Source organism: Silurus aristotelis, assembly GCF_946808225.1.
Source record: "Silurus aristotelis genome assembly, chromosome: 2".
Taxonomy (NCBI): domain Eukaryota; kingdom Metazoa; phylum Chordata; class Actinopteri; order Siluriformes; family Siluridae; genus Silurus; species Silurus aristotelis.
This window is the reverse complement of record NC_139575.1, coordinates 31,579,081-31,594,160: the sequence shown is the minus strand read 5'-3', so window position 1 is coordinate 31,594,160 and position 15,080 is coordinate 31,579,081. Positions and strand designations below refer to the sequence as shown.

The window sequence follows — 15,080 nt, the reverse complement described above, 5'->3', positions numbered from 1 at the left end:
TTTCCACTCTTTATCCTCTTAATCGCTGCTCTCACTTCCTTCTTACTAATCTTATCCACCTCCTGCTTTACCATCTCCACATCATCCAACCTTCTTTCTCTCCCATTTTCCTCATTCATCAAATGCTTAAAATACTCCCTCCATCTTCCCAGCACACTCTCCTCACTAGTCAACACATTTCCATCGCCATCCTTTATTGCACTTACAGCACATCCTTTCAAGCTCGGTCCCTATGCCTGGCCAATCGTTACAAATCCTTTTCTCCTTTCTTAGTGTCCAACTTCACATACACAGCTCCTGGTATGCTTTTTCCTTGGCTTTTGCTACATCATGTCTGACCTCTTCCCTGGACCTCACACTACAGTCTTCATCCTTCAGTTTCCACCATCTTATTCTTCTCTCAGTCCTCACTCTCCTCCTTTTCTTCTTCACCTCCAAAACCATCTTACAGACCATCATCTGATGCTGTCTAGCTACACTGTACCCTGCCAACACCTTACAGTCTCCAATCTCCTTCAGGTTGCATCTCCTACATAGAACATAGTCCACTTGTGTGCACCTTCCTCCACTCTAATACGTCAGTTTGAACCCACCTCCAATGTTCCTGGCCTTACTCCCTTTCCACTTAGTCTCCTGAACACACAACATATCTACCTTTCTCCTCTCCATCATATCAGCTACCTTTCTCCCTTTACCCGTCATAGTACCAACATTTAAAGTACCAACCTGAACCTCTACTCTCCTACACTTCTCCTTTCACTGCCATCTCTGTAGACGTCTTCCTCCTCTCCTTCTCCTCCTTCGGCCAACAGTAGCCCAATTTCCACCGGTACCCTGTCGGCCAACGATACCTGTGGCGGTCGTTGCTAACCCGGGCCTCGACCAATCCGGTATGAAATTCTTATTTGTGATCCACATATTCGATTTGGCACGCTTTTCACTGGATGTCCTTCCTAACTCAACCCTCCCCATTTATCCGGGCTTGGGCCCGGCACTAAGAGTGCACTGGCTTGTGCCTCCCTAATGGCTGGGTTGATATTAAAATTAGCTTGAATTATTTAAATGTGACAAATATGGCAAAAAGAAATTAGGAGGGGGACAGTACAAAAAAGTGTATTTTTTTGTATATTCACAACTTAGTAAAATAAATGAATGAACTAATAAGCATAATGAACTATTATTTCTTAAGCTGCAAAGCTATGTATTTTTTCAAAGCTAGGAAAATGTGCTTTAGAACATTATAAAACAGAGCGGTTGTTTCTTTATAAGCCTAAAAATATTCTTTTAATAATGTTAGCGCAAAAATTAATTAATTTTTTCCAAACTAATTAATTAGAAACTACATGTTAAAGTGTAGCTTTATACAGTAATGAACTAAGGACCTTTTGTTGATTTGGGAATCTGCACATTTTTATTCCAACAAAAGCAAACATTCATGATAATTGAAAACTTTCTGCCTTAAAGATAAGACATAGCTAGATGAATGATTTAAAAAAGCAAACATTTCATGTATTATTATTCATTACTGGGAAAGTGAGGAAAAGACAGGAAAAGGCTCATTGTGCTAGATTACAATACTTCCTCTGGGTGTAAGGAAAAGTAGAACAACAGCACAAAAGTAGTGCAATGTTGTTAAAGCGGTGGTGTGAAGAATAGCTGTAGAAAACGAGTGTTGAAACAGTGCTCTCTTCGTGTTTAAAAATGTACTCTGGTTATGTCTTGGGACTTTCTGCTTTTTTGTATGCTTGTTACCTACAAATGCAGAGAAAATGCATTTAGGTTAAAAAAAAAATAAAAAAAAATAAGAAGGACACAGTAAACAAAACTTTTCATTAGCATTCATTTCACCAACAGCTTCCTTACAATCGGCCTTTAAATTCTGAATATTTAATTACAATTCCTGTTGTATTAAGTAAACCATAAGTCACCTTTTTCTTGTCTTTATCTATTGATAGTCCTGATGCACTAAGAACAGCAATTTTATTCTCAATGTCTGACACCTGAAAAAGAAAATGTACTTCACTTTATTACATAATGGTAGATCAGGTAAAAACAAAACAATAGGTCAACAACGCATACTTAAACAACTTTCAAATATTTTGTCCGAATGGCTGGTTAATTTCAAATGTCTTTACCTCGCTTTCTGTATCCTGCACTTTAGCAGCAGCTGCTGCAAGCTGATCTTCCAGCTCAGACAGTTCAGAGTCAGTGAGAGGGCCGGAATAATGGTTCTTAGCACTATGTTCAATCTTCCCTAACTTCTTTTCCATGTCAAACGACTTCCCAGCTGTCAGATATACCTAAATGAGAGTAGGCAGTAATACCATAGCTGAATAATATACTCAGTGAAAATGTTTTAAGTCTTTTTTATAAACTTGTTTAATATCTTCATCATTAGAAATAACAAAGGCCATGGCTTCTCGTATCTAGCCTGTGACTACTGTAACTGGATTACTGCAGGTTCAGCCAATTATTTCAATTTATAACATAATCCTTTATACTTCAGCAACCAATCAAGTTACATTTCAAATTCATCAGTGTAGAAAAAAAAAGTTCTTTATCTATGGTGGCCTTTTCACATTACACATACTGTAGATAGAGATATAACTACTCAGGTGAATCTGAATACGGATAAACCACAACATTATAACTGTCAAACTTAACAAAGGCTCATTTAAAATAAATTGTCTTCTTTACCCCCCTGGAGGGAATCTAATCTGATGTACAGTGAGGTAAGTTTGCTAATTTGTTAACATTAAACTTTCTTTCGGCTTCTCCCATTAGGGGTCGCCACAGCGAATCATCCGCATGTTTGATGTGGCACATGTTTTTACGATTGATGCCCTTCCTAACGCAACCCTTCCCATTTATCCGGGCACTAAGAGTGGCTGGGGTTGGTTCCCTGACCGGGGATCGAACCCGGGCCGCAGCGGTGAGAGCGCCGCCAGGCTATAATTTATTAGATTATTTCTTGCCCAGATTAGCAAAAGATTCTAATAGTTACCATAACTAGCTAGGCAGAAAATCAAACTGCTAAAAGTAGCTTACTAATTGTAAGTATTGGTAATTTTATACAATATTTTACTTTCGATTAATTCAGTTCAAAATACATAGCAATAGTTATGCATACAACTGGCAGACTGGCAGAGACTAAATAATGTGTTTAGGCCAAAAGCGTGTAGATAATTTGGACAATATTCTGTTAACAGCTTTTGCTGTTACCATACCACACCATACCATTTTCTTAAATACATTTCAGAGTAAAAAAAACTTTTCTCTGACTACAGTTTGACTGGTCACTTTATTTAGCTTTTTCCACTTAAGTGTAATTACTCAGTATTTCTTTTACCCTTGGTGAAAGCACATTTCTTGGATTAGAATTGTTCTCCATGGACATTTTATTCACTGTTTTACATTCACTAAGCAATGTGTCACTCAATTTATTCAAAACTAAATAACTAAACTGACCAACAGTGAATCATATTGATTATGAACCTTAGAATATGGATGATATTTATGCCATGACTGTATGTATGCAAAATATCTTCGGGCTTACATTTTCCTCAAGCTCCCTGTAAGCAGCATCAGCTTGTTTTACGTCTGTGCCCGCTAACTGAGGTCTGTCATTAGGGTTTGAGTGGGCCAACTCGCTCATAGCATTTTCTGTAGCATTAATGGTTCTTAGAATCTCGGTTGTGATGTCGCATAGAGCCGCCGCGGTTGATCTCTGAAAGCCATGTAGAGGGAACAGCAATTAGCTGAGAGGAGATGATATGTTTTACGGTGGTTGGGGTGGGGATTGGAGGGGGCTTTAAAAGGCTTTTTAATGGGCTTTCATTATTGCCAATGCACAAAAGTTTTCTAGTGTAACATACTAAAATAACTATAAAGGCTCTGGATTTTATTATTTGACATTGTGTGATGAAATATTGTGAAGATTCCACCAACAATTACATGTTTATACTGAAATATTTGTGATGTGATAAGCAATGTGGTGCTAGATTGTTAGATGGTGCAGTATTTTTGCAAATACTTTAAAAAATAAAAAATACAATGCATAAACAAGCTTGATGGCATTTATGATGGTATTAACTTGAAAAGTTTCGCTTTTTGAAACCAATCACTTTGAGCAGAATAGAACAGAACAGACAGTTAGGTTCTGCATTAAACATTTTAGGTACAGATAAAGCAAGGGTTAAATCCCACTGGTACCCCTTGGAAGATAATCAAACAGCCCTGTGGGTAATATAGCATCATGTTGATTAAAAAAGTAAACTCAGAATTCCCTAACCCTGAGAAATCAAACTATGAATATAACAACGTTCAGCATGTTTTTCCATTAAGAGATGAATATCATCTCATAAACTTTTATTTAGGAATCAGTAAATGTTCTCATAATAAATATTTCCCAGTTTACACCAGCCAATTGGTTGAAATAAAATGTGTGTTTAATTACCTTCTGAGCCTCAGTAGGCATCTCATCACTAGACGAACTCAGGACTGCTTCCTGTACTGACGATGCCTGTTCAGTGCGCTGGGAAATTTTTACAACAGGCCCCTTGGGTTGAGTGGGTTTCTTGGGCTCATCCTCATCAGTAGACAGGGCTCTGTCACTCATCAGCTCATCTAGCTTCTTTTTCAGCTTCTCCTCCTCCAGCTGACTCACTGAGGCGTGCGCCTGCTACAGAGACACATGAACTGTTCACTTCCCTGCCTTTAACAAGAGACAAAGAGACTTGGATTGCAGAGTAAATGAGTCATGGCAAGTGAAGCTATCATTTTAGCTAGATGTTTTGCCACTCCACTTGTTCAGCTAGAACTACTGAAATAACTTGCTGAAGAAACATATGAAAGCTTGGTTTCATAAATATCTGGATTTGGTCAAATACAGCTTAAAAGTATTAACTTTTTACCTCTAAAATACACTATATGGCCAAACAATAGGACACCTGGCCATTACATTCTTAAGAGAGCTGTGTCTAAATTGTTATCACAAGGTTAGGAGCACGTAATTGTCTAAATAATTTTATATGCTTTATATAGCATTGTGAATTTCCCTTACAGGAGCAAAGGGCCTAAACCTATTTCAGGCACCTTTGGGATGAATTGGATCATCAAATAACAGTGCCGAATCTCATGATCTTCCCAATACCAATGCTTTTGTGATCTCTCAAAGATTCTTATAGCCATGCTCCAAAATCTAAACATTCACTGAATTGTGTGGTGTGAATTGAGATCTTTAACAAACACATAATTGTGGTGATCTGATGTTTAAATACTTGTGGCCATATAGTGTGCTTAAATTCTTTACACTGTATAGAAAAAAACATTATGGAAAAAACATTTGCAAAGCATGGAATATGGTTAGGATTTTTTTCTGCCTTTATTTCTACCTGATCATTAGGCAGAGTCATCTTCTCCTCCAGTCGACTCAACAGACTCTCAATGGCATACATTCTCTTGTTTAGTTCATTAATCTGCATTCAAACATTGGTTGTTTGTGATGGGAGAAAGAGAAAGAGAGATGCAGATAAGTGTCAAACAAGCAAGCCTTGTTCCTGGGATTAACTGAAATCAATAACATTGCGCTTGGCAGTGATCAGCGGTGGGAAAAATCAAAACTATATCAATAGCTTGACAAAGATGAACATTGTATTATATCTTATCTATGGAATAATCAGAATGATATGCAGCAAAGATGATACACACAAACAAAAATGTCTTGTCATCTTTCAAAAGTTGGGACACACCTAGTCTTTTATCGTGTTTAAAACACATGCATGTTTCTTATGTTTGCATCCAACAAACTAGGTAAAAGGCAATAACACACAAGAATTGGACAGTCAGTCCAAATATGACTTTCTGGCTCTAACAGAAGAACTGATGTAAGAAACAGGGGTGATATTACCAGAAGGTGTCACACCCGCAGTTAAACTTGGAGGTGGAAGCCTAATGGTTTGGGGTTGTTATGGAGCAAAGAAGTTTGAAGACTTATTCTGGTGAAAGGAATACTGAACCAAGATATTTAGATTGTGGCTAATTGGAACCAACTTCACCATACAAAAGAACAATGACCATTCGACATCGTTTAACGAACAGTTTAACATCTGTACATTTGTATATGTGCTTGGTCAAAGTAAATGTTCATATGATTAACTTATCTATAACTTGTTGCATATAAACAAAAGGAACATGCATGTGTGTGTGTCTCTCTCTCTCTAGGTGTTTCCAAATTTTTAACAGACACTGTAGTTTCTGCTCCAAAGGCATTTTAGAGAAATACATTCTAAGAGAGTTAATAAGACTCGGGAAGGTCGGGGGTTTAAGCCCCGGTATCAACAAGCAAGTCCCTTAACCCTCTGTGCTCCAGGGGAGCTGTGCTCTGACCCCAGCTTGCTTGGATGCGAAGAGAAAATTTCACTGTGCTGTAATGTATATGTGACAAATAAAGACTTTTCTATCTATCTATCTATCTATCTATCTATCTATCTATCTATCTATCTATCTATCTATCTATCTATCTATCTATCTATCTATCTATCTATCTATCTATCTATCTATCTATCTATCTATCTATCTATCTATCTAGGTGCGTTTGTCAGCTCTCAAATTCAGGTTCCCAGCAGCAACTGCAACCTCCACACATTGCTGACACATGGCCTTGTCCATGTTCTTTGATCTAGCCTTGCCAAGTCTGTTTGTGAATTTCCTTAACATGGCAATTTTTTCTGACACTGAGCATGTCTCATATTTTTGGTTTGTTTTCTGCACTTTTATTGAAAGCTGCAAAACCTGCAATTGTCTGTGAAAATCTTACATGACAATATTTGGCATGTCATATGCACTCGATTAATCACTGATGATGATGTCTTATGTCATGGTCTGAGAAATATTAGCTGGCAGATCACCTGATATGACTGTTAATGATCAGCCAAGCATCTTTGTCATACTTTTTTCTTACAGTCAGTGGTGGTGCTGTTGTGCTGCATGCCACAAAAATCCAAACTAATCTGCTTTAAGACGTGTGTGTCAACAGCACATAATCTGATGTGATCCGATGCCAAAAAAGAAACTTTATATTGATTAAGCTTTGCCCTTTTAGCCCATTAAAACCAGACACCCATCATTATTAGTTTACACTGTGCTGTTTTAAGCCTAACTTCATTAACACATGTATGTCATTCTTTTACACTGATGCCTACTGGAGGAGTGCTGTGTGTGATGTTTTCCTGAGACGATGCCCGGCTGCGGCGTCGTGACGGAAGTTGATAAACGGGAAAACGATTAGCATCCTCCTCTTCTGAGGTGTCCATGTAGTAGGAGCGTTGCGGTACGGCGGAGATCTTGGATAGAGAGCGAGCACGTACTATCCTGTGCTCAGAGTACATGCCATCATCTAAAACAGGGCAAAAAGTGATGTCTCTTCATTTTTATTATTTTCTTATACTCCTTATGAATAGTGAAATAATGCTAAAAATAACTTTTCTCTACAGTATTCAGCTCAAATCTGAAGTTTGATTTAATTACATTTTCTCTGCAGTGTAACTCTGAATTTATTTCTAATGAATTCAGTGGATCTCAACGTGGTGGGCATACAATTTTCTCTTTTAAAAATAAGGTTCATACAGTCAAAGGAACAAATAAGTATGACATTAATGCAAGTAAATAAAAACAGTAAGGGTCCCTAATACAAATGCATTTTATTGCATTTAATTTTTTTTATTTTGTTTATTTTTTATGTTGATATTATTGATTTAAAACTTGATCTTTTAAATCATTTTACATTTTAAAAATGTAAGTATTTGAATACCATTTTTATGGGGTAACGGAGGCCGGGTGGGAAAATCCACCCTCTTCTAAAGTGGGAAATGGCAAAAACAGTTTGAGAACCTCTGAATTAATTTCATACAAAGCAGTGCAATGAACAAGAACTAAGGCAAAAAAATCTTTAGTTCAGTGATGTAGTTAAAGTCTAATGCAATGCTACAAATACACACAATGTTTTTAGGAGTTTATCCATTTAAAAGGAACGGGAGGACAACGTAGCCAGAAATAAACTGATTAGCTTCAGAAGCTGTACATGGATACCTCATCTGTATCTAGTCACTATGGGTAATAGAAAAATAGTTCACTAGTGACTAACATAATCCTGGGAGTTGTGGACTATTTCAGAAGACTGGCTGCTGTTAAATAAAGCACTGAGATGATGCAAGTCTGCTCTCTAATGCAGAAATTCAACTCATGACAAATTTAGCTAGCTGGCTAAGTGTTTTAAGATGGCAAGATAGTTCTTGGTTTATACTTTTTATAATATATGTATATAAATTAATAATAAATTCTTCAACAAGTGATATTTTAATTGTGTAAATTGTTCAAGAGCATTTTGAGGCTTTTTGGGATTTGTAAGCTGTTGATACATGTTCTAGGGCAAATCCTTGAATTATTGGTTTAAAAATTATGTACATGGATAGAGTCTCCTTTATTAAAGCATTGTAACAGAGACACTAGAAGCTGTTTTTTACAGGAATAACAAATTATTAACAAATCGTAAATACTGGCAAATGGTTATGGTTTAAGAAAAAATTTTTTTAATAGTTTAATAATTTTTAACAGTTTTTAATAGAAAATAATCAATTTTAGGATGGTAATGACAAATGACTCTGCATTATGTTAGAGCACATGGCAATATGCAAGTGATGATTATTTTTCTACAACATGACTAATTAGGTTTAATTACCTGGTCGTGAGAAACGATCTAGACTCTTCCTCCTATTCATCCTTTGATGATGGTGGTGGTACATGTCAGGGTTGTATTCTAAATCATTCCGGGGCATGCCACGCTCATCTTGTATATACTGAAAAAATTCAAAATGAAATGGTAAAAATCAGGTTTTAATGCTGTGAATACGTGAATATTAATTAAAAAGCGCTCTTGCCTGCATAGACTGTCGCCGGGAATGGCTGCCATACTCATCAATATCCAAATCCATAGGGTGGACAGAGAGTAGACGTTTCGTCTTTCGCATCTCAGCAGAAGCAGAACAAAGCACAAAGTGTTTAATGTATTTGTTTAATAAACAAGAAAGCCCTTCAGAATATCACTGACATAATATTACAAAAACTGAGATGGAATGAAACATGTTTTTGCTTTCAATACATAAATCTGAAGGCTGAAGTTTTATACAGTCATTCCACAATCATTATTTTAATAAATCAATTAAAAAATAAGTTCAAATATATGAAGCACTTAACTATTTTCCTATTCAAGGTCAAACAGACATTAGATATTGGCCATTCAACAAATACTTTTTATAAACTCCATACAATTTACAAAAAACTAATTAGATTTTTTTATAAATATATATTTGACATATTGTTTCTTTGGATTTTTTCACCAGTTTATATGCATCAGTTTGGTGCTTCCTGTTATTTTTTTTGGGAAACACAGTTGAAACAAGGGCAGTTAAAACCTCTCAGACTAAACTTTTAGACTGTATATGGATGATTTTGAAAACTCTCAATTGCCTATTATAGGGTTACACTAATTTACTAAAATGAAGCATATAGCATGAGTCAACTGTGAAACTGTCTTGAGTTTGTTTAGTTTGAGGGTATGTACTTTTTAATGTCTTACTACCAAAAATAATTGTATGAGCTGTTGTAAAGAAATAGCCCCTAGATATGTTCATTCAAGAGAACAATTATACTTTAAGACTTTGATTAAAAGCAGAAAAAATAAAGATTATAATGAAAAATAATTACCTGCTTATAGCGCTGAGCTTCTGTTGCATCCATATGCTCATCATCATGGCCATTGTACACATCTAACAGTAAATATCACACAATGAATCACTCATCATATTAAACTAAATGTTGCAAGTGATATTTTCTACTATGCCACTATTATGATGATGAACAAATGTTATGATGAACAACTGTTCTTGAGCACCACTCAAAAGTTCACCAACTCACTGTGGACATCAGGCATGGATTGCACGTCATCGTCACGGCGACCTGGACAAACAAAGGGAAATAATGGAAATACTAATCCTTTCTTGGTATCCTGCCTACTGCTGGAATGCCAACCATGCTGTTCCTATAAAATGTTCATCCCAGATACATAAATCATTATGTTGAATATTGGTTTAATTATTGGACATTAATCCAAAGTTTGTCAGTAAAGTGCTTCTAATAAGAAGATAAATCTCTTAAAATATAATAATAGGATATTTGCCTGTATACAACTTCAACCTTAAAAAGATCACACAGCACAATGATTTAAAGCATCATAATCCACCCAGTTCATGCTAAATAATCCTTCCGCCTGCTTCCAGTCCTAAGTATGTTTCTAATTTCTCAATTTACCGTCTCTGATCATGCCGGATAGTCATAAATAACCTCAACAGAACCTGCTCAGACACTCACACAACATGTGATCTGTCATGGCCACAGTATTCCGGAAACACCCTCTGGCTTTCATACTAACAAAACAATCCACTGACCTAACTAATGCACATACTGAAAATTAATCACTCTGACGGAGATATGAGGCTTACTGAGTAGGCCATTATTTAGAAAATTATGCTTAAGGAAATTTCCCAGTCATATGACTTCCATGGCAATGACATAAATTGATATACAGGATATCTGAAATATCCTTTACTATTATCTGAGGCCCCTCAGTGATTATACTGGCTTAGTACATTCATGGAAAAATATGATAATGCAGTAGGCAATTTTAACACATCCCAGCATATCAGTATACTTTTTATAGCTCTCACCCTCTTCATTTAATCTCTTGTAGAGCGACCTCATCACTTTGGCACTGCCGAAGCGCTTGAAGCGAGACCGTATGTTGTCATGATACCAGCCCAGGGTTCCAACTTTCAGGACCCTGCATGAGCAAAAAGGCAGCAGTAAATGTCAAAAGTCCAGACTCATTTTCATGCTAGTTTTTCTCCACTAAAGTGAAATGTCTGACCTGGACATTCGGCAGGGATCGCACACCCAGCCATGCTCCTTCGTACTGTAGCGGCTGCAGGTCTTGCATATATAGAAATGGCAGTCCAGGCACTGGCGCTTGCTGTTCACCAGGAACTTGAAGGGCTGCAGGCAACGGATGCAGTGGGAAGAAGTGAGGCTGGACTGAGAGCTCAGAAGCTCCCGCTTTGAGTCCTCCTTCTCAATCTTAGTTTTTAACTCCCTAAAGGATGCAGAATCAGCAGAGTAGGGGTGTTAATATCTATTATCTGTCTACCTGTATGTTGTTATCATATTGGTGCGCTTAATTATCTGTATTTGGATTTTAACATAAGCATGACAAACTGGAAAGGTTTTTGTTATTATTATAATATGAACATTACCAATATGCAAAATGCATTAAAAAACAAATAGCATTTACTGCTATTTACTAAAGAACATTAAATGATTGTTGTGACAGACAAAATTTTTTTATGTTGAATGCATATGTGACAAATAAAGGCTTCTTCTTCATGCTGTAAATGCATTATATTAATGTAAATAAATTTCTGCATAGGGCTTCATATATGAGCACTGAATTATGCCTGCTTGGTATTAAAAACTACCTGTTTATATAATTTGGTGGCATCCCATGGGAATTTGTATTTTTTTTTATCTGTTTTTAACACATTTATTGTTTAATATATTCATAATTGGATACAACCCAAGACTGGAGTAGCATAAAACAATGGCAAATATTTTTTATTATAATTATAAATGTGAATAAATTTTCCAGACATAGATTGGTTCTAGCATTGTTTCATACCATTATTGATTAATATCAGGCCTAATCTGCACATAGAAAACAAAATTGTCTCTCTGTACCCTTTCTAGCCTGGATTACATTTTGGATTATGGAAAATTTGGATTATATCTCAAAAATGAGGAAGCACACTTCCTGGATAAATCTGGATAAAAACATCTTTGTGTTATCAGAACAGCATAGAAGAGGTCTCACACCACCCTGTTTTTCCAGGAAGAGCTGTGGAGCAATCTGACCTTGTGACTCTGCTGTGATTATCATCATGGGAATGGGTTCAGCACTGAGCTGCTCTCACTATTTCACAGAAAGTGAACAGTGACCTGCTTGTACATGACATTCACTATCTTGCCATGGAATACTGCACAGCTTAGGTTAACATACTGAATCAAATATATAAAGATAATGAGAAGAAATACCAGAGGATTAAATTAAATGAGAATTAAATGTTTTTTAAAAGTAAATACTAATGTATGATTTGTTCAAACACACCCAAGCCTTGCCTCTTCTTTCTTCCTAAGCTCGAAATCTCTCTGGATCACCTCCCAGACGTGCTTGGCCTCCTCATCCGTGAGTCTGGATAGGTCCAATTTCTTATCCATACTACACCTTTTTTATTGTAGCCTGTAGATCTCACAAATATACAGGAAAACACATCAAATTTCTTAGAAAAAAGCTTTAAATATGTAAAGCAAAATACAGATTGAATTGTTATGTCACTGCAACAAGTTTATTGGACTGTAAACTAATATTTAAATTTGCAGTAGTGCAATGCTCACTAAATACAAGCTGAACTATACAGTGTTTAATGATAATGTTCCTTAGCAATCTACTGCATTAAATCATGAAGTCTTTAGGGAGGGTTTGCTAAATTTAGCTAAATATGTATACCAATTATTAAAATCATATGTGTTAGTGTAATATCCAGTGTAACATTTATGAATTTCTACCAGTTTAAGGAAAAACACGTCAATACAATATAAATTAAGATTGAAATAATTTCTTCTTCTTCTTCTTCTTCTTCTTCTTCTTCTTCTTCTTCTTCTCCTTCTTCTTCTTCTTCTTCTTCTTCTTCTTCTTCTTCTTCTTCTTTGGTTTAACATTGGATCATGGTTGAGTCATTTACAGCTCGCACTGATGGTGTGCTCAATATTAATTATTGATGGACATAATGCATATATTAAAGAGAAGAAGAAGAGTAACTAGAAATCTACAGCTACAGTGGCATCTTAATACATATAGCATTATTCTGATGTCCCTCTGTAAACCTGTGCATAGGGTGATGATTTAATGATTAGAAATAACTGACCTTTAATGAATTAATCAAAAATGACAGGCATCAAATGCGTTTTAACAGAAATACATTTCTGCATCTTCAAGTACTCATGCAATCACTTTATAATACATTATATAATCAATACTGCAATATTTAAAATATATCAGAATGTATTTACCTCTCTTTTCCTGAAAAATATCAGCTGCTGTTGTTGCCTCTACTGAAACTGAAGCAAACTAAATCAGGCGAAAGTTTTTCTCCTGTGCTAATCACATGCTTACATTTTTGAAGTGAAAAGGGGAGAGACAGACAGGCTTAGTGTTTCCAGTGAATGGAGAGCTTTTTTATTTAAAATAGCTCAAGGAAAAGGTCATTCCTCTACCATCTACTGACAAAACAACCATTGTGATACATATTGATTGTTCAGAAATACAGTATATATACTGTATATATATATATATATATATATATATGTGAAAACCTGCTGGAACCTGATCCCATGTGAGGTTCTAGCAGTGTCTTCCAAATGGAAAATGATTAAATTTGTTTTATGGATAAAAATAGAGACTTTTCTCTTGGAAACCCCTTTTGTAATTCCCCAGCTGTGATTCAGATTTTGGCAACTTGAAATATCCTTTTTCACAGTGTGTTCAGAAACTTCAGAAACACATTATATTCCAGGTTTATTCATAAAATTTTCAGTTAAATAGAATTTCTCAATTATCGCCCTGGTAGTGGATACAGGCATTTTCAATTCAATTCAATTTTCAATTCATTTTTATTTGTATAGCGCTTTTAACAAAGAAAATTGTCTCAAAGCAGCTTTACACAGATAATGTGGTAATAAAAAATTTATTAAATGTTCTTTATAAGTAAAGTTTGTCCCTGATGAGCAAGCAGATGGTGACTGTGGCAAGGAAAAACTCCCCGAGATGGCATAAGGAAGAAACCTTGAGAGGAACCAGACTCAAGAGGGAACCCATCCACATCTGGGATGCACCGAATGTTCATTTATTGCAGATATACAATGTTGCGGGGTACAGTGATGGTGATCCGAAGCAAACTGTAGTCCTGAGTCAGTGTAGCAGACATTAACTACAATCCAAATCCATCCTCGAAGCTCCCGTTCTTACTCCGTAATTTCATGGAACCACCCAAGGCGTTGATGGGAAACCGTTACCAGCTGCACAGAGTGGCCTCAAAACGAAGACGACACTATCCAGAGGCAGGCCTGAATAAAGTTGGAAGATCCACGGAGGGAAGAGAGGCAGATGCCATTTTCTTATCTCCACTTCCCATTTGTGCAGCTCAACAAACTTTTGCCACACATCTCAGTTATATTCCTTGGTTTTACAAATTGTGACTAATGAAAAAAACTAAATATCTTATGTGTTACCTCATATTTACACACCTGTGAAACAAGAAGTTATGATTATTGTAAGAGATGCTGTTACAGAAAATTTAAAAGCATCTTTGAATTGAACAAGATTAATTAAACAGGCCAGAGGTAGAGGTTTTATTTTGTATTGTCCCTGCCACCCTTGCCTTTGGTTTGCTTAGCAAATCTTAACAAAATTGTAATGTTAAACAATGTTACATAATAAAAATACAAATATTTATAAATGTTATACATATATTTACAATATATAAATCAATTGAATTTAATTGCAATGCACTAGATATTAGATACCAGTAACAATGAGAGGATCAGGATCTTTAGTAATAGGAGTCGAACCTGTTTTGTTATTTCTGCTGTTGTAGCATTTACCTCAATATTTAGTTTTTGTGATGTCTTGCAGCTCATCATGGTTTTAAAGAATGATTATATAACTTACTATATATATTTGTTTTTGATAGCTCAAAATATTATGGCAATTTTCCTCTGAACTTTTCTCTGAACAACTGTTGCTAACTCAATATATTTTCTCAGCTGGCTTTGTGCACAGAGGCATTTTCAGCTGGAACAGGTTTTGGTCTTGTAGTTCAAGTGAAGTTTAATCCAGTTCCATAGAAAATAGGATTGTC

General features: G+C 35.9%; 1 protein-coding gene across 6 annotated transcripts; it reads right to left on the bottom strand.

The window, feature by feature from the left end:
- Positions 1 to 1,109: 1,109 nt before the first annotated feature.
- mlpha (melanophilin a) lies at positions 1,110 to 13,348 on the bottom strand. 6 transcript variants are annotated; one of them, XR_014532063.1, is made up of 16 exons: positions 13,234 to 13,347; positions 12,272 to 12,403; positions 10,982 to 11,203; positions 10,782 to 10,894; positions 9,973 to 10,014; positions 9,763 to 9,824; positions 8,937 to 9,026; positions 8,738 to 8,855; positions 7,203 to 7,396; positions 5,394 to 5,477; positions 4,457 to 4,681; positions 3,557 to 3,727; positions 2,136 to 2,300; positions 1,929 to 2,000; positions 1,408 to 1,752; positions 1,110 to 1,135 (listed from the first exon to the last, which is right to left on the bottom strand). XR_014532063.1 is itself a non-coding variant. In XM_083533224.1 (15 exons), exons 2-15 carry the CDS (start codon positions 12,379 to 12,381, stop codon positions 1,696 to 1,698), a joined length of 1,722 nt encoding a protein of 573 aa, XP_083389350.1. In that variant the 5' UTR covers positions 12,382 to 12,403; positions 13,234 to 13,348; the 3' UTR covers positions 1,355 to 1,695. The 6 variants fall into 6 exon arrangements, 5 of the variants coding, with proteins under 5 accessions (XP_083389350.1, XP_083389349.1, XP_083389351.1 ...); XM_083533224.1 differs by lacking the exon at positions 1,110 to 1,135 and having other exon boundaries at positions 1,355 to 1,752; positions 4,457 to 4,678; positions 13,234 to 13,348; XM_083533223.1 differs by lacking the exon at positions 1,110 to 1,135 and having other exon boundaries at positions 1,356 to 1,752.
- Between the last annotated feature and the right edge of the window lie 1,732 nt (positions 13,349 to 15,080).